Here is a 19489-nt window from a genome sequence, read left to right as displayed (position 1 = left end):
TCTATGCATTTGTTGGCAATTTTAATAACATCTGGTTCCCAGAGAGAAAAAACTCCAAAGAAACATCAATAAACAACTTCAGGAATAAAATGAAAAATCTAGGATTGATGGACTTGGGTTTTGTAATGGTAGGCAAACCATTAACATTGTCGAATAACTGAACAGGATCCCAATCTAATTCCTTAAAGACTAGATGGATAGATGTTTATCATCAGCATAGTCAAGAACTTTATTAGTTCCCAAAAGCTATAAGCACACATCTATCAAGTATCAACCATAGGATCGGATTGTGCTCCAATCTTGCTTAATACAATTGGGAAAAATACAGAGTTTAGGCAATCCCTTTAAATTCAAAGCAATTTGACTATCTCGTCCCGCTGTAAAAGAGTTATTCGAGAAGCATGAAACGGTGCAAATATAGTTAGTTATACAAGGCTCTGCACACCCCATTACCAAGTTTTTTCATGTTCTAATAATCATCGGAAGAAAACAGAGAAACTACAATGAGGAAATCAAATTTGTAGATGGAGAATTAATGGAACCCAATAAGAGAGGAGCTCTGTGCTGTACCTTCAATGGAGGAAATAAAATAAGTCTTAACCTCCTCAATAAATGTCTTCAGGAAAGGCTCCAGGCCCTAATGGGATATAACTTTTTCTTTTTATAAATCTCAATAGGCATAGCAGGTCCAGAAAGAACCAAAATGATTCAAGATTTCTCCCAAACTGGCTTCCTTCTCAAAGCTCTTCATCAACCATATGTCACATTAATACCAAAATGCCAACTTGTGCAGGAACTAATCCCTTGTCTCAAAAGAAAATTTTTAGCGTAGGGAGGTCTTACGTTGTTGAAGCAAGCTTGATATGGCAAAAGCGTACGACAAAATGGAGTGGGATTAATTTAAGTTCTTGCCATGGGTTATGCAAAAGTTGTATTTTCCATCTCAGTTCATTGGATGGATCAAGCAAAGCTTGTCAACAGTTCGCATTTCCTTCCTCATCAATGGAAGCCAACAAGAAAAACTGCTATGAGAAACACATCATGCTATTTATTGAAAATATTCAGAAGATACACAATACTAAAAAGTCTTATATCTTGAACCCTCATTCATATCAACTCAGACATGACAGCGAGGGCTCCAAGACCTCATCCTCAGCTTATTGAAAACAGGATCACAACATTCCAAACTCCTAAAATCTTTTCAAGGAGCTAGGAATCTCTTGTACCAAAGAGCGGACTCTTTAAGGTATCTTTTCAAGCCGTTTTTGAAATCAACGTAGTTGAGACCATATCCCACAGTGTAACCTGAATTCCACTCGAATGTGTCGAGCCAAGACCACGCCATGAAACCCTTGAGGTCAACACCTTGCCTGTAAAAGACAATGAACTTATGAGTGTCACGACCCAATAACCAGTTCAGCACCTTAATTAATGTAATACACTATCCCATTGTTGCAGGATGAAAGTTTGTTGACATAAGACGACATTACTAATCCTTTGTGTTCCTTTCTTTGAATTTCGGAGTGTGATGCACATGATCTAATCCTAAAATTACATGTGTGCGTATTGTTTTGGACAATAAGAAAACAGTTTGCCTGCAAGTAGGAAGAATTAACTCACCTGATAGCTGCTTCAATGGCCCTAAGATGGGCCTTGTAGAATGTAATCCTTTCTGGATCTTTGATGCTTTCAGCAACTGTTCGATTATTGTAAAATGCCATGCCTGAAAATGATCAACAGTCAACCATATGACTATATATGTGGAATTCCAATCAACTTGACTTTCGAAAGGTGTGTCAAAACCTACCGTTCTCTGTAATATACAATTCGGGATTTTTGTAATGATCTTTAGTGTAAACCAGTATCTTTTCAAATCCTTCTGGAGCGGAATATGAAGTTCCAACCTGCAAAATTCATTCGGATACTTCTGTTACTGAAAGAAAGCTAAAAAGCATATTAATCGTCAGAAGGATCCTCTTTCTCAAACATACTGGGAAACCGGCAGCCGATCCATTGGTGTTCTCACCTGCAAAATGATATAAGAACAATATTAACACTATGTTTTAAATGATCAGTTACAACATATGACAACAAACTAAAGGCAATGAATAGAGTAACTCACTTGACATTGTAGTGTAAGAATCTGATGAGAAGCTAAGATGAGCTGGCTTATTACTGAAGGGCACATGGACCACATAGTATGAGGTATAGTAGTTTAGTCCAATGAAGTTATAAGACCCTTTGACTAACAAAGTCTCCGCAGCAGTGAATTTTGGTAATCTGTCTCGCACAAGCGTTCTCATTGTTCGGGGATAGTCGCCATAGACGACTGGATGAATGAACCTATCAAGAGCAAAACTTCATCTCAGTATGAATCAAACTATAGTTAATTAAGGGTTTTTGAAAATACATATCTTTTGGAATTAGCATTAACTCATCAACTTAATACACGAAAAATATTTTTAAATGCAAGGATTTTGGATTAATTAATTAAACTAGACAATTGCAACACTCACCATCCATACATAAAGTCAAGAGCTCGCATGGCTGCTCTTTTATCTTGTATTGTGTTGGTATCGGGATACATCCAAGGAACATTTAACGCTATTCCAATTTCGCCCTTTTGAGCAGCCTGCAAAATATTCCAATTGTAAGAAATATTTTATAATTTATACATGATAGGCACAATAATAATAATAATTACATAAATAATAATAATTAAGAGATGAATTAAAATAAAAATATTAATTACTTGGTATTTCTTCTGATATAGTCTCACGGCTTTTGCATGAGCAAGAAGCACATTGTGGCCGGCTGTATAAGGTTCTGTAGCAGAATCACCACCAGGGCAACCGTTGTTCATCCATGCTGAACATCGAGCAGGGGGCATATTGCCCAAGACATAACCGAGAAAAATGAATACATAGGGCTCATTAAAAGTGATCCAGTGCTTCACCTTATCGCCATATAAATGGAAACAAAGGTCTGCATAGTCATGAAAGTCTTGCCTGCCCATCCACATATATAAAAACTTGTTAATCTCAACAATAATTGTTCTTATTATCACGTTTGTAAATCATGAACTAAAATTTTAAGACACACCATATGATAGTGTCCTCATTATACGAGACCTTTCTCTTTGAGAGTTTTTTTTTTTATTATTATTATTACATAAAATTGCTGAAACAGCAATCTAATTGGCCAGATTTCATGTCTAATAGGTGGAAAATTTACTTACTGAAATTTAGGGCTTAAAAGGCCGCCATATTCATCTTCTAGGGCTTGGGGAAGATCAAAATGATAGAGTGTGACAACAGGCTTAATACCTGCATGCATGTTTAGGAGAATGAAAAATAAATAAAATTATAATCTGTAATACTTAATTAAAGACTAATTTTAGGGTCAAGAGAGGGACCATGTGCTATAAGCTCGTTAATGAGACTGTGGTAGAACGCGATTCCTTCTTTGTTCACTCCTTTACTAAGCCTCCCATCTGACAATCAAAATATTTAAACCATTGACTAAACGAATATATTACATACACACACATGTAGAAGATGCAAGTAGAGAAAGAAATAGCCCAACTTGACAAATACTCAATCCGATGAGTAAATAGCCCAACTTGACAAATACTTCCCAACCAGACGGATGGAGTAAATAGCCCAACTTGACAAATACTCAATCCGATCTTTCTTTGTAACAATCATTTGAATGATAAAAGTCGAATCAAGAATACAAGAAATAGTATACAAATATGAGACAGTGCCCAAGTCATGTGTACATCAACATCAAGCAAAACAGAATCGTAGACCCATTATTAGGGTTTTGGATCCTATTTTCATTTAATATTTTTTTCCAGTAAAATTGAGGGTAAAGATAATAAAATGTCTTGTCTTACGAGGCAATATTCTGGCCCACGAGATGGAGAACCTGAATACATCCAAACCTACTTCCTTCATTACTTTTATGTCCTCCTGCATGGATGATTTTGGCAAATACCATGAGGTATCACTCTTATAATTATGTTTAAACAAAAAAAAAAAAAAAAAGTTGCACAGAAGCCATTTTGTAGTGAAACTATAATACCTTCTCTTTTTTAAGAAAAAATGTTTAGGGTTTAATCAATTAAAAAAAAACATTTTTTTTGTCTTACAATTTTAAATTTTTATTCAATAATTAAAATAAAAACTCAGTTTTTTTAATTTTTCAGTATTATATTACAACTTAAAAAAACACCCTTTTAATATTCTCTAAAATTTCTAAAAATAAATGCTATAACTTTTCAAAATATAAAACGTTAAGAGATTTTTAATTGTAAAATATAAAATAAAAACTAAAAAATATATACTTTTTGAAATTAAAGGGGATCTTAAATTTTCTAGAATATAAAATTATCTTTTTATATATTTTTAACATTACAATGTAATTGTCAAATTTTCTACCATAAAAGCTATAAATTTTATTTAAAAAATTAAAGATAAAAAAAATTCAAATCATTTTTCACTACTAAAGAGTAGTGCATAAGCGATTTCAACTCGAAAATAGGTTTGGACAGATTAATTATTTTGTTTACATAAAAGTTGAGGGTCGTGTGTTGCCTGCCTTGTAACGATGGTAGAAATCGTTAGCTACGCTTGCATTGCTGCCATCAGTAATCTTATCTGTAAAAAAGAATAAATTATGTAAAAAATTATTAAAAATTTGTAATAATATAAGAAAATAAACACTAATATATTCTTTTGAGAAACACAATAATGACTGGAATCGCTAATGCTATCAGCTGGGTGGTTTAATTATTTTACAAGTGTAAAGTAGAATAGTATGTGATAAAGTATGAGTAACCAACAAAATAGATAGACAGAGGTGGTCTACCTGGGAAATCGTGAATGAACTTGTCCCATACAGTTTCTCCCCTCAAGTGTGCTGCACCCTCGTACTGATACCACATCCACAAAACAAAACGTTGAGATATATTCAGCTTGCAATGTGTGTTGATTTTGTCTTAGATAATTCTATATTCATGAACCACCTTTTTTTAAGGCAAAAAGACAATTAGACATGAGCCATCTCTCTATTGATTTATACTATAATTAGACTGTGGACGTAAATAGTTTTAAAATACCACTTGATAGGCAATTGTACAAATGAATAAATGCAGGTCTCAGAAGAACGCACTTGATAGGCAGCCGAGGATGCGCCGAAGAGAAAACCTTTGGGGAAGTCGTTGCGGTTGAAATGGCCGGCGGAGACTAAATCCGTTTGGACCAATGAGGCGGCGACGAGGAGAAGGGCAAGCAGGAGGAACCGTCGGCAAGCCATGGGTCGCTGCTTCTGCTTTCAAGCTTCTATGCTTCAACACCCCCACCCCCCACCCCCTTTAAATACTGCTGCCAACCCTCATCCCCTAATAGTGCTCAGTATGTTTCGTGTTTAAAAGGGACGATATAGGCTGTCTAGGTAGTTTTTTTTAAAAAAAATTTTAGAGAGGTACATAAATTATTATTTAAATTAGTGGCTGCCCTCCAAATCTCTAAAGTCCAAAGTCCAAACTCCTGTTACCTTTATTTCACTCTCACATGCTACTCTCTTCGTCGTCTTCAACCAGCTAATCATCATTGCTAGCCAATCACGATTTCATTGCTAGCCAATCACGATTAGTGGAAGGCCACTATTCTATTTAGGTATATACTGTTCTCTTAATCTACTTTAATATTTGAAAATTCTATTTAACTTTTCTTTCTTTTAATTTTAAATTTTAAAGTTAAAAAGGGAGAAAAAAATGGACATCAAAAAGTTATTTTTAATGAAGAAACAAGTACACACTAAGTTCTCAAAAATTTTGGTAGTGATGGGTCTGGAGTTATTTTGTAAGCGATGAAAAATTCTAGAAAGTGTAATTAATTTCTTATATTTTTCATGGTTGTGTTCTTTCTTTAATTTATTTTGCATATTTCAATTCAAATATCAAATCTAAGATTATTCCTCAATTATATTTGAATTTGATATTTGTATTGATTTTCATATTTGAATTGATTTATTATATTTATTATAAATGTTTATTAATTTTTTATCTAAAAATATTAGAAGAATAAATTTAAAGTGAAATATTGTAAATTTTAAACTATTATTGTGATAATTTTGAATATTTTTATATAGTAAAAAAAAATTATTCGTATTCTTTATCTATAATTTTATTTTTAAATATAGAGAGCCCCATATATAATTTCGCTTAAAATTCCTAAAATCTCATGATCAACCATAATTGTGCCTAAATAAATTTTGTTTATATAGATTTAGAATATTATCATTAACTATATTTTGTTGAGTTCGTGTCAATTAGATATATTTAGAATAATTTGATTAGACTCATTACAATGTCATGAACACAAAATGCAATTCAATTTAATTTCTTAAAATTTTATATATACAAACTGTTTCAATACAAATAGTATAATTAATATACCTTAGAAAATTAAATATAACTTTCATTTTTTAAAAAATATTAAACTTACATTATAGATTTATAATGAAGGGATTGAACAACCTTGAATTCATATAATACATACACGGTGGGGTTGCATGCGTGTGTGTGGAATTGACACATAGTTTAACTTATTATATTATGTAATAAAATTTTTAGACGTTACATGATTAATTTTAATTGATTCATGTGAAGAAGAAAATTTAAAATTAATTGTTTTACGATTAATGATTGTCAGTTGTCCCACTCACTTGACTTTACACATGCATCAATTATTTCACAGACAAGCACCACAATTTTGTTTTTTTCTTTCAACTTAAATCCTAAGTGTGAAATTTATGCGGTATATGGCATTTGCCCATAAATGGAAAGTGAGTCCTGGGAGCAGCCGAACGTGGTGCAATTTGAATGGTGTGGCAAATACGGTGCTCTATAGCCTATAGGAGTACGGCCACTATAATAATTGGCAAACCTGAGCTCCGAAAAATTCAACTTGAACTCGAATTCAGTTAACACGAAACAAGCTTGACCTCAACTAAGGTTCAACTAGCCCATTGATAAATCGAGCTCACGCTCACTATCACTAAATAAAAAGGTTGGTAGGGGTGTGTATTCGGTTATAGAGCCCATTGATAAACCGATTTAGACTTCGAACTAACCGAACCGAAAAAACATATAAAAACTAAACTGAAAATAACTGATTTGGACTTAAACTAACCGAACCAGTGATTAAACCGATAAAAAATACAAAAATCAAACCGAATACATCTTGATTGGGGAATAACTTCTATTGTCCGTGTGACACTAACCTGGCAATAGATTGAGAGATGACACCAGAATTGGATTCATGAAAACCAAAGACATCACTGACCAGAATGCAAAATATGAAAAGCAAAAATTCTTCAAGACAAGACGAGAAAATCAGAATTGATAAGAGAGTTTTTGCTTAGACATGCCAACAAACTCTCTTATAAAATAGATTGGGAGATGATACCAAAATTTTTGCTTAGACATGGGAGCAGTGGACGAGAAAACCAGAATTGGATTCATAAAAAAACAACAAAACTCTCTAAAGTTTGTTGCAGTTCTATTCATGAAAAAACAACAAAACCAGAATGCAAAATATGAAAAAATACTCCAAAAATAAATCCAGAAAAAACAGTCCAGAAATAAAAGATATTCAATATAGACTATAGTTATTACTCCAGAAATATTCAATAACACTCCAGAAAAAACAGTAACACTCTAGAAATATTCAATACATAGATAGTTTTCTCAATAGACACTCTAGATATTCAATAGATAGTTTCACATTATAACACTCCAGAAAAACATTCACCTAATAATGATTCATGAAGGCTAACAAAGGCTAACACCAATTCATGAACAAAAATTCCAGCAAATAAAGATAACAGTAACACAAACGAAAACATCACCATGTTTATGATATCTCTGATAGCAACATATATGATATATCAACAGATAGTTATCCCAAAACACAATCCAACATAACAGAATAAATAAGGCTAAGAGTGGAAAGCGAAACAATAACAGTGCATTCACTTATATATCAATATGCATTCTGCACAATAATCCAGTACAATAAAACAAATTAACAATTCAATACTGCACAACTGCACAATTTAGCTGAAATATCAATATGCATTCATTCACAGTTAAAGCAATACAAAAATAAAATTTTGATTAAGTTGCTAAAATCGTATTACAATCAAAACCACACGACGATTAAGTTGTCGAAATCGTATTACCTTCTCAAATCGATGATGGGACGACGATACCCGCACAACCGCAAGATTGTTCACTCCTAAGTTGTTGAAACCAACCAGATTGTTGACGCCTTGACGGTGATGAGGTGAGGACTGAAGGGGGTGAAATGGGCTTAGGGTTTGCTGTCGTGTTCGACAGGGGAGTGGGCTGGGTCTCACACTATTAGGTGAATGTGTTGGGTGGGGAAGATTGAAGAAGCCACGGTGGAGGGCTTGAAGCCTTGAAGGCGTTTGGGTCTGACGACGATGGCGAGCTGAGGGATAGCCGTCAATGACCTAGGGCTAGGGTTGATGCTTCAACAACGATTGAGGGGGGGTTGGTTGGGTGTTGGGTGGGGGAGAAACCGACGACGAAGGTGTTCGGTGGCTCCGACGGCGAGGGCAAGGTGGTCGACTACGGGTGAGGCGGTCTCTCTCGGCTCGGGCGGGCTATCGGTGGTATCACGTGTGAGTGATGCGCAAGAATGCCAAGGAAGAAGAAAGGAATTGACAGAAATAGATGGGGTAGCAACGCGAACGGGTCGGTTTTCTTGGAGCCTAAAATGTTGCTCTGGTCGGTTCGATTTTTTGGGTATTTTTACCCAAATAACCGAACCGAACCGAATACCCGACTTATTTTCCAAACAATAACCGAACCCGAACCGCCCACCACTAATAACCGAACCGAATAGACCGAACCGGTCGGTTCGGTTCGATTTCATCGGTTAAACCAATGTTTTGCTCAGCCCTAGAGGTTGGGTGGCAATGACAATAGAGATAAGGGTGTGCAGCGACGACAAGAGACAATAGAGATGGAGAATGCAACAACGATCAACAGCGAGAGGCAAGAAGACAAGAGGCGGTGGAAATCGAGAATGCAACAACAATCGACAGCAAGAGGCAAGGCGACTGCTAGAGGCGAGGTAACAAAGGGAAGAGAAACAAGAAAATATAAACTGTTAGAGAATAAGAGCAACAGGCAACAAAGTGAAGGTGTTCCTTCTTACCCAGCCAGGTTGATTGGACTGGTACCAAAGGCGACGGAACATTGTGATCCGGGAATCTGCATAGTGGGGGGTGGCCGACACCTACAAGCACTCCAACACTTAGGAGCGAAGCCAAGATTTTGATTCAGTTGGGGTGAATTTAAATAAAAAAAATATAATTTCAAAAATAAAATAATAACGATAATATTAAAATGTAAAAGCTTTTTATAATTGTTCATTACGGCTTTTCATACTAGAAATTATAATTATTCAAAAAAGTTATCTTGATTATTTGAATCTTTAAACTCATCATGACCACGAAAGGCACTTTATCGTAGAAGAAGTCGAATAAAATCAATTAATATATTCAAACGAATTCAATAATTACACAGTATTTGTTCTAATTGTTTGAAAAAAATTATCTCAATATTTTACTCTTGATTTATTAAGCCTTCATAATTATTTCGAGTTTAATTGTGTGCACTATTGGCATCTCCAACATTAACTTAAAGTTTATTTTTTATTTTTTAATTATTGAACCTTTCTTTTACAAAAAAAATCACCACCTCTTTGTTTTTCATTATTTGTTTTAAAAAGATAACAGTATAAGGAAAACACAGCATCTTTGCTTATACTATATTCCAACCAATCACTAAATTCATTTAACCAAATTGGAATGAATCGTCTTAATTTCAAGACTGACACTGACCTATTTACAAATAGCCTTTTCTAATTTGATTTCAAATATTAATATTGTAATCTATTATTCTAGTCCTTAGCCTGGAATTCATAGAAAATTCTTCAACATCAATTTGCTCAATACTTGTTTTGTTAATTTGTTCATTTTCTTCAATATAAATTTTCTTCATACTTGCTTTCTTTACTTCACAATTTTCTTCAATACTTGCTTTCTTTACATCATCATTGTAAAAAAATAAAATTATGAGCAAATTATACAAAATGTTGTGATGGTTAATACTGGGTCATTATATACTTGCTTTCTTCAATACTTACTTTTTTTATTTCTAGTAGTAAAGTACAATATAACTTTCTTTATTTCTAGTAGTAAATCATTATAAAAATATTTTTTAAAAAAAAAATCTATCCCAGTAGGGGCAACTGCCCCACTGGGCCTCACATGGCTTCGTCCTTGCCAACACTCAAGTCAGAATGTATTCAAAATGGCAGAGTATTGGTAAGGCTTGGAAATAATATACCTTGACATGCGATCAAGCTGGTTTATATAGAGATAAATGTATCATGCTTGTTGCCAACCGTCAATGAGAGGATAAAGGGCTGAGATGCGCGATAATGATAGGGATCATCCTCAAGGATCTTGGATCTGATAAGTGATATTTTACTCTTGTGTTGGTTTTGATGATGAAAAATAAATGATTTATATTTTAAGTCAAATATATGGTTTTTGGTTTTCAAATAAAAACCTATTTCAAATGAGTTGTTAAATCAAAATGAATTATGATTTCTATTTAAACATATCTGATAGAGATATATTGAAAATCAATTGTTGAAATTTTGATGAGGGAGAGATATATTTTGATGATGGAGTTATTTTATTAACATGGTGATTCAAATTAATTTTATGTGAAAAATTAAGCATAATAATAATTTTATCAATTGAATGTAAAAAAATATTGTTATAAATTTCTTGATGACATTTGAAATATTGTTGAATGAAAATTAAATCTAATGCCAAAATATCTTGTGATAAATTTATTATGGCATTTTGGAATATTATCCTTTAAATCAAAAAAAAATATTTTTGAGTGCATTAAATGAACTCATATTATTTCCCCAAAGTTTTTCATATTGGTTCTCAAGTTTCAAAAATATTTAGTCAAAGTATTTTCTAATATACATGTGTTGTTTATGATCTAGGAGATTGAAAAAATAAAATATTAAATTTCAATTAAATCTCAAAATATTGGAAAGTGAAGTTAAAGGCAAATTTGTAACATTTGTCGACTAAATGTTAAGTTTTTCTAAGAAAACTATCGACTATGCCTTGCATTTGTAGACTATATGCCTTGCATCTATCGACTATTCTCGTGGTTCTGTCAACAGAATAATTTGATCTATTGACTCTCAGTGTGTATTTTGGAAGAAGTTTTTTTCATATTTTTTATTTGTCGACTATCTCCTTCAATCTGCCGCCTAACAGAATATAGAAATTATTTTTGTCGACTAACTTCTTTATTCTATCGACTAAGTCTTAAATTGTTTATGAATCTGTCAACTAACCATTTTTTTCTGTTGATAATTTGTGTACCTGACAGCTTCCAACGACTAGTTTCTCAATCTCCAACAGCTTAAAAATGACTAGTTTTGGACAAATCTTTTGAGAAGCCTATAAATACAAATCAATGAGATCTTGAGAAGACTAACAGATGGAAAGAAAATGATTTCAACTTACATCTTATACACATTTGTATTTATATTGATAGTGCTTCATTTTTCTCTCTTCAAGACTTTGATCTTAATTTGTATGCATTCATTCAATGCTTGTTTGTATTTTGAGAGATCTTGTAATTAAGAGATTTATCTCTTAGATCATCTCTTTATTAGACTTCTTGTATTTTCTAGTTTGGGTAACTAGAGGGCCTACTTGTGTAAGTAGGAGGTTGTAATTCTTAGTGTTGAACTAGAGGACCTACTTGGTTTAAGTAGGTGGTTTTAGTGGATTGAGTTTAAAATCCTTAGTGAATAACTAAGGTAGTGGACTAAATTTCATTTAAGCCGAACCACTATAAATCTTTATGTTTATCTCTTGCTTATACTTTTTGTTTCATTTATTATTTCAAACATTTCAATAATCTTCACTTGTATTATATTCTTATTTGTTTTGTAATAGATTTCAAATTTTCAAGCTAATTTTAAACTACTCAATTCACCCCCTTTTGGGTGTGTACCATAGCATTTTAATCCTATCAATGAGAATTATGAGCTAATGAGGATCAATGCACAAAGTTGTTCAGGGTTAATGAAATTTGATACTGGCGCAACAATCTCAACTTAGATAGAAATATTATCTGAGATATTAGGCTAAAATCTAGTTTGGGAGCTAGGCTAGGTGCCAAGTTGTGGGTATGCTATCTAGGCACGACCCAATGAATCAATCCAATCCAAAAGGGAAAAAAAAAGGAGAGAAATGAATTGGGAAAAGTGGGTTTCTTGGAAGAGAGAGAAATAGAGCAAAGTGGGCTTCTTGTGGAGAGAGAGGAATTGGAAAAAATATATATATAATGATGTTATATATATATGTATATATATTAAATAATATATTTATAAAATATATAATTCAATAAATGATATAAAGATAATATGAATGTATATGTATATATGTTAAATAATATATTTATAAAATTATAAATAAATTTATTAATACACTTATAAACGAGTATATTTTCAGGAGTTAATCGCAAATTTTTAATCGAGATCGTTCATGATCCTCTAATCAAACTAACTCATTAGCTAACAAGTCAAACTTAAACTCAAATTTTAAGTTTAAGACATGAGTTTATAAATCAAATTTTAAAATTAAGTTAAGACACGATTTGTTTATATTAACAAACAAGCTTTTATCAAATCAAATATCGAGTTGTTTACAAATGGATCGGCTCATTTGTAATTTTTATTTTTTATATATAAATATTTGATATAAAAAATAAAAAATATATTATGTATTATAAAATTTGTATTTGTATATTATAATATAAAATATAGTTTTATACATTAAAGAAAATAGCGCAAAAGAATGCCATTTGGTTTTGGATATTTGTAATTTAAAAAGTTATGTGTGGTCCCGTCCGTTCAATATCATATGGAAAGGACAGGCTGCCAGTTGATCGAATATCTACATAATTGATGTTTTCGTAGCCACTTATATTCTAAAATTACCCTCTCCCACATATCTCATATCTCGCGCACAGTCATAACTCACACATCGCCTTCTCTACTTATCGTCGCCTTCTCTGCTCTGTCGCCTACAGTTTGTTTGTCACCGGAATTATCTCGTCTCACCGAAATTTTTAGGTAATGAATTTGGATTTTTGATTTTGCAACTGGTTTAAGTTCGAAAGTTTCAGTACAATAGTCAAGAAATTCATGGTTCCCCGAACTTTATATCTTTAATTTTTTTTATATTTTATTTTCTAAAAAAGTAGTCAACAAACCTAAATTTTAATTGAATAGTGTTGATTAACATGTTTTTTTTAGACTTATTTTTTTTTATCTAAGTATTGCACTGAAATAATTTAATTTTAAAAAAAATAAATAAATATTTTTTATACTTGATTTTATGTAAAAAAATATATTTTTTATCTAAGTATTGCACTTGATTTTATGTAAACAAATACATATTTTTCTTATACATATTTAAAAAAAATAATATTTTATGTAAGTATGGATTTTCCGAACCCGTGGATTCGAGAAATCTGTAGTTCCCCGAACTCAAGAGTATGGGGAACACATCTTTATTTTTTTATTTTTTTTATTTTATGTAATTATTTTTCAAACCTATTTTTTAATTAAATATTTTTTATTAACAGGTTTTTTATACTTAATTTTTTTATCTAAGTATTGGACTTGAATAATTTAATTTTTTAAAAAAATAAATGCATATTTTTTCATAATTTTTATTTAATATACAGGGAAATTGAGGGTGATGATTTTTTTTATATTTTATATTTTAATTTTTTTATAGTGATGATTTTACATCTTTAATTTTTTTATTTTATTTTTATCCAATTATTTATAAATTAAAATAAAAAATATTTGTAATGTTTCCCGAATCCTAGGATTCGGGAAACATGGCTTTCCCCGAATCCTGAGGTTCAAGAATCATGGCTTTTTTCGAGTCTTAAGATTCGAGGAAGCCCAAATTCCACGAATCCTAGGGTTCAGGAAAGACTTTCCCAAATTTTAGGGTTTGAGAAATATGGATTTGTTGGAGTTTTTCCGAATTCAACTTCCTGATCTCTTACAATAGACACTAATACATACATACATATATTATTATAATTTTTAAAACTCGTTTACTTATCCGTAGAATGATTTGTGGTGTTTTTTGAGTAGTTGTTATCTTCCTCGTCAAACTCTGCCCACATCGTCGTCAACATTTGACTATAGTAATCTGTGGCTAACTTCGACTGACTGAGTGAAAATAACTAAATAATGGTATACGTGAAACAATAGAAATGAGTGATCTCTCTACTTTGGTAAAGAGAAAATAGTTTTGCAATGGCGAGCATGAAATAATAAGAAATGAATTACAGAGTTTGGTCGATGAAATAATAAGAAATGGGGCGCTTGAAGGTTCCCGAACCCCAGGGTTCGAGGCCTTCAGTGAGCCTTGAACCTGGGGTTCGAGAACCTGCTTCAAGCGCCCCAAACCCCAGGGTTTAGGGGGCCGTAAAGCTTAGCGACATGGCCACCACTTTCTCTCTCTATATATATATGTATGTGTGCATGTATATATATATGTGTGTGTGTGTGTGTATAGATATATTTATGTTTGTGTATGTGGTGCTTATGTGACTGTTAATGTATATATGTGTGTTTGTGTATGTATGTGTGTTGTTCTATTGTTATATTTTCATCTATTTTTTCATTTTTGACTGCATGGCATCTCATATTTTTTGTTATATTGTATTCATTATTAATAGGTGGGTGGCGAGTAATTAATTGAGGGAGAAAGTGGGTGTGAGAGTAAAAATGAGTTTTTAAAAAAAGGTATTTTAAGTATATTAAAATATGGCTATGAAGAGCAAAAACGTGGCTGCGAATAAAATTTCCTTCACGCTTATGCCCCATCCCCATTCTTTCCTCCCCTTCATGCTCTGCATATAATCAAATATATTTATTATATTTTTAGTTTTAAAAAATTTATTAATTAATAATAAATAAGTAAATTATTTAATATATTAAAAAAAAATTTAAACATTAAAAATTTAAAAATAAAATTTAATAACAGATTAATAAATACACATTGATTTGATTTCGAAAATGATTGTGTACCTTTTTTTTATATAAATGATGAGATTATTTTGAGGTTTGAAAGCATAATGTATTTTTTTACTTTATGCATTAGATACTATCTTCAAATTTCCTTTATAAGAACTCCCACACTAGGGGTGTAAATGGGTCGAGTCGAACTTCGCTTAGCTCAACTTGACTCAACAAATTTTATCATAGGTTTAAGCTCGAGCTTGAGTTCGAGTCGAGCTTGGAAGCTTGGCTCGAGCTCGAGCTCAATTAGCATAGCCTGAGCTCAATTAGCATAGCCTGAGTTCAATCTCGACTCGTGCTTGGCTCATCAATTTGATTGACAAGAGAGCCCTAACTCGAGCTTGGGCTCGGGCTCAAACTGAAATTTATCAAAGTTTTAGAAAAAAAAAATATAATAAATTGATGTATAATAAAAATAAATATCAATCTGATAATCAACAAATATACCTAAATGAACCCAACCTGACAATCAACAAATATAACATCGACATGATAATTAAGTAATAATAATTTCACAAATTACAATAAGTATAATATCATTTACCATATAAAAAGATAATTAGATTACTTGTATAGTTATTTTCAAAATATAAACATAATCAAAATTACTGTACAACAAAGATGTTTTTAATTCAACTTTAAAGTAATTGCTCCGAATATCAACCTACAATTTGAAATTGTGATATTAATCAGTAATCATAATTATATATCAAATCACATATATCAACCTACAAAATACAAACACATCAAAAACTTCCAAAAATCACATACCTTATTTTGTTTCATGTGGCAAAAGAATTAACTATTTAGTTATTCAATTAATGTTATTCTATCATATATTTGACTAAGATAAGTATATAATCAATTAACCACTTAAATGTTTAGATTTTATTTGATTAAAAAAAATCAGTAGAGTACAATATTTATTAGTTGTTACTCAACTAAACATTTCCTTACTCGATTAAAATAATAATTATTCTATTAAACTCATGCATTAATTGATTAATTTTTAAGTTACAACAAATCTTTTTATCTACACATTCATATTATGATATTATTATAATAAAGTAAAGTTTGATAATTTTATGTTAAATATATTTTTATTAAATTATAAATAATTTTATGAATGTATTTGTAAATAATCTTATTTATGAGCCAACTTGCGAGCCTCTACTCAAGCCAACTCACGAGTCTATAAGCGAGTTAGTTCTAGAGCCTCTATTTTAGATAGTTCACGAGCTTATAATCGAGCCAACTCATTAACCTTTATTCGAGTCAACTCGCAAGATAACGAGACGAATTTTATTAAGTTTAAACTCAGCTCATTTATAAATTGAGTTTCAAAATTAGACTAAAACTCATTTCATTTATCTTAATGAACGAAGTTAAATGAGATTTTATTGAGTCAAACATTGAACCAAGCCCAAACGACTATACTCATTTGCACCTCAAACCCACACCCATACCCCATTTCTATTTCTAATTTATGTTGTTATAATTGCGTGGTCCCAAAAACACTTCAAACTAATTTATGTTGTTATAATTGTTTGGTCCCAAAAACACTTCAAAAAATTAAAACGTTTGCATCAAAATTAAAAATTGATATATTTCATAAATCTTCCAATTATCTAAAATAAATTTTAAACTTTTTATTTTTTTAGTTTCTTCAATTTTTAGAATAAATTAAATAAAAAATATTAGCATTTATCTTTTTATTACATAAAAAAATTATATTAAATATTATAAGAAGATTTAAATTCACATTCTTATATTTTTAATAAGAAATATATTATTATCACCATTTGTTTCACAACTAAGTATATTAACAGTATGTTCTCAAGATATAAGTCGAGCGGTCGGATAAGTGATATGTCGAGTTCACATCGGTAGGTCGTGAGTTTGATTCTCATCCTGCATAGTGAGGCAAAGCCTCACACTTGTGATTTACCTCATATATCGAAAATCCTAAATATATTAGTAATATAAATAATGGATCAGAAACAAAGATTACTCAGTTATATTTTGGATTAAATAATTTTTCTTTGTTTTAATAATTATTTTGTGCTAAAATAAAAATAATTGTAATGAGAATCTGATATATTTTCAAAAGCACAAAAACTTTACCGACCCATTAAATGTTTAAACTTCGAGCATGGTCGAATATAATAAGTTTACTAACTCATTAAGGGAAATTCTATTGGCAGCCCGTGAAATTGCTCTTCACAGCCCGCACCATGCAAAATGCTTTCCTAATTTTAAAATTCTCATTTTAGCCTCCACAGCCCATAATAGAGAGCCCATAGCAAAGAAGAGAGAGAGAGAGAGAGTGGGTCGGCTGCCATGGCCGACCCACACAGATATATATATATATACACTCACACACACATGGAAGCCATGGCAGAGAGAGAGAGAAAGAGAGAGAGAGTGGCCGACCCACACACACACATATATATATACACAAACACACCTATATATATATACACTCACACACACACACATATATATATATACACACACACGTATGGCTGCGGCCATGGCAGCTACAGTCATGGAACCTAGCCATGGCAGTAGTCGAGGAACCCAGCGTTCCCCGACTCGGGGCGATCGCAGCTGACGAAGGTAGCGATGCTGCCATCGTCGCCAGGGTAGGGAGGGGTGGGGCGAAGGTTTCAGAAACCCCCACACCTCACGGTGCGGAGGTTTGAGGATCCTCCGCACTGTGAGGTGCGGAGATTTGAGAAACTCTCGCACCGTGAGGTGCGGGGGTTTCTGAAACCTCCCTGCACATGGCCGCGGCCATGCTATGTGTGTGTATATATATATGTGTGTGTGTATGGGGAGGGGATCGGCCATGGCCGACCCACTCTCTCTCTCTTTCTCTTTCTCTTTCTTTCTCTCTCTGCCATGGCTTCCATTTGTGTGTGAGTGTGTGTATATATATATATATGTCTGTGTGTGGGTCGGCCATGGCAGCCGACCTACTCTCTCTCTCTCTCTTATCTCTGTTATAGGCTCTCTACTATGGGCTGTGGAGCTTAAAATGGGAATTTTAAAATTAAGGAAGCATTTTGCATGGTGCGCGCTGTAAAGAGTAATTTCACGGGCTGCCAATAGAATCTCCCACTCATTAATTGTGTTACACTTTACCGACCCATTAAATTCCACTCCTACCCTTAGGTTGTGAAGGGTGAAAACTGTCTTAACCATTCCCAATGTAAGGGCAGGAATGGGATTTAACTTGGAAGAAGAAATATGGCGATGAGAGAGACCTGTTCGTGTTGGCGCCAAGAAAACCAGGGCAATGGGCATAGGCTGCCCACCAGATAGTGGCACCATCACACCGCAAGGTGCGGGGGGTTCTGAAACCTCCCTGCACATGGCTGCGGCTGCCATGGCTCCGGCCATGCTATGTAATACCCCGAGAGCCCAGAAAAAGTTAGTATATATCGAGGATAATGTAAGGAAGAAAACAACACCAGCTGGATACTTTTTGGGCTGAATGTTGGCAAAGAACTCCCAAGTTAAGCGTGCTTGACCTAGGGTAATCTAGGGATGGGTGACCCCCCTGGGAAGTTCGCGTAGGCCCATCAAGATAAGTTGTTTCGGTCCTTCCTATCGCTTGAACGAGATGTTACAAGTGGTATCAGAGCTGACCCCCAAGCCTCTGAGTGCGGTGGTGGGGCAAACCTCAGCGAGAAGGCTAAGTCCCTGGGGGGGGTGCGTGTAGGCACCTTAGGCGAATCCCACATCGGCCATGCATCGGGGGGAGATCTAGGACCGGTTGTAAGGTCGCATGACGAGGACGTCATGTGCTCAAGGGGGGGAGAATGTAATACCCCGAGAGCCCAGAAAAAGTTAGTATATATCGAGGATAGTGTAAGGAAGAAAACAACACTAGCTAAATACTTTTTGGGCTGAATGTTGGCAAAGAACTCCCAAGTTAAGCGTGCTTGACCTGGGGTAATCTAGGGATGGGTGACCCCCCTGGGAAGTTCTCGTAGGCCCATCAAGATAAGTTGTTCCGGTCCTTCCTATCGCTCGAACGAGATGTTACATGCTATGTGTGTATATATATATGTGTGTGTGCGTGTGTGTGAGTATGTGTGTGTGTGTATATATATATATATGTGTGTGGGGGGGGGGGGGATCGGCCATGGCCGACCCACACTCTCTCTTTCTCTTTCTCTCTGTCATGGCTTCCATGTGTGTGTGAGTGTGTGTATATATATATA

The 19489-nt window shown here is 33.3% G+C and overlaps 1 protein-coding gene across 1 annotated transcript; it reads right to left on the bottom strand.

Moving 5' to 3' along the window:
* Positions 1–1026: 1026 nt before the first annotated feature.
* Positions 1027–5419, bottom strand: LOC127801891 (beta-glucosidase 12-like). Its single transcript, XM_052337399.1, has 13 exons — positions 5176–5419; positions 4873–4936; positions 4603–4661; positions 3899–3974; positions 3416–3493; positions 3239–3326; positions 2753–3008; positions 2517–2632; positions 2123–2343; positions 1992–2026; positions 1808–1904; positions 1621–1723; positions 1027–1370 (listed from the first exon to the last, which is right to left on the bottom strand). The coding sequence occupies exons 1-13, from the start codon at positions 5317–5319 to the stop codon at positions 1202–1204; spliced, it is 1506 nt and encodes a 501-aa protein (XP_052193359.1). The 5' UTR covers positions 5320–5419; the 3' UTR covers positions 1027–1201.
* Between the last annotated feature and the right edge of the window lie 14070 nt (positions 5420–19489).

This window comes from Diospyros lotus, chromosome 5 (assembly GCF_014633365.1).
Source record: "Diospyros lotus cultivar Yz01 chromosome 5, ASM1463336v1, whole genome shotgun sequence".
Taxonomy (NCBI): domain Eukaryota; kingdom Viridiplantae; phylum Streptophyta; class Magnoliopsida; order Ericales; family Ebenaceae; genus Diospyros; species Diospyros lotus.
This window is presented reverse-complemented; position numbering and strand designations above follow the sequence as displayed.

Bases quoted from the DNA above. Each gene is read 5' to 3' on its own strand.
- LOC127801891 (XM_052337399.1), bottom strand. From the start codon at position 5,319: ATGGCTTGCCGACGGTTCCTCCTGCTTGCCCTTCTCCTCGTCGCCGCC. The intron at 3,975-4,602 runs GCAGGCAACACA...TCATCCATGCAG, and splicing joins ATTTCTACCATCGTTACAAG to GAGGACATAAAAGTAATGAA. The intron at 2,344-2,516 runs GTGAGTGTTGCA...TGCTCTTGATAG, and splicing joins CTTGACTTTATGTATGGATG to GTTCATTCATCCAGTCGTCT.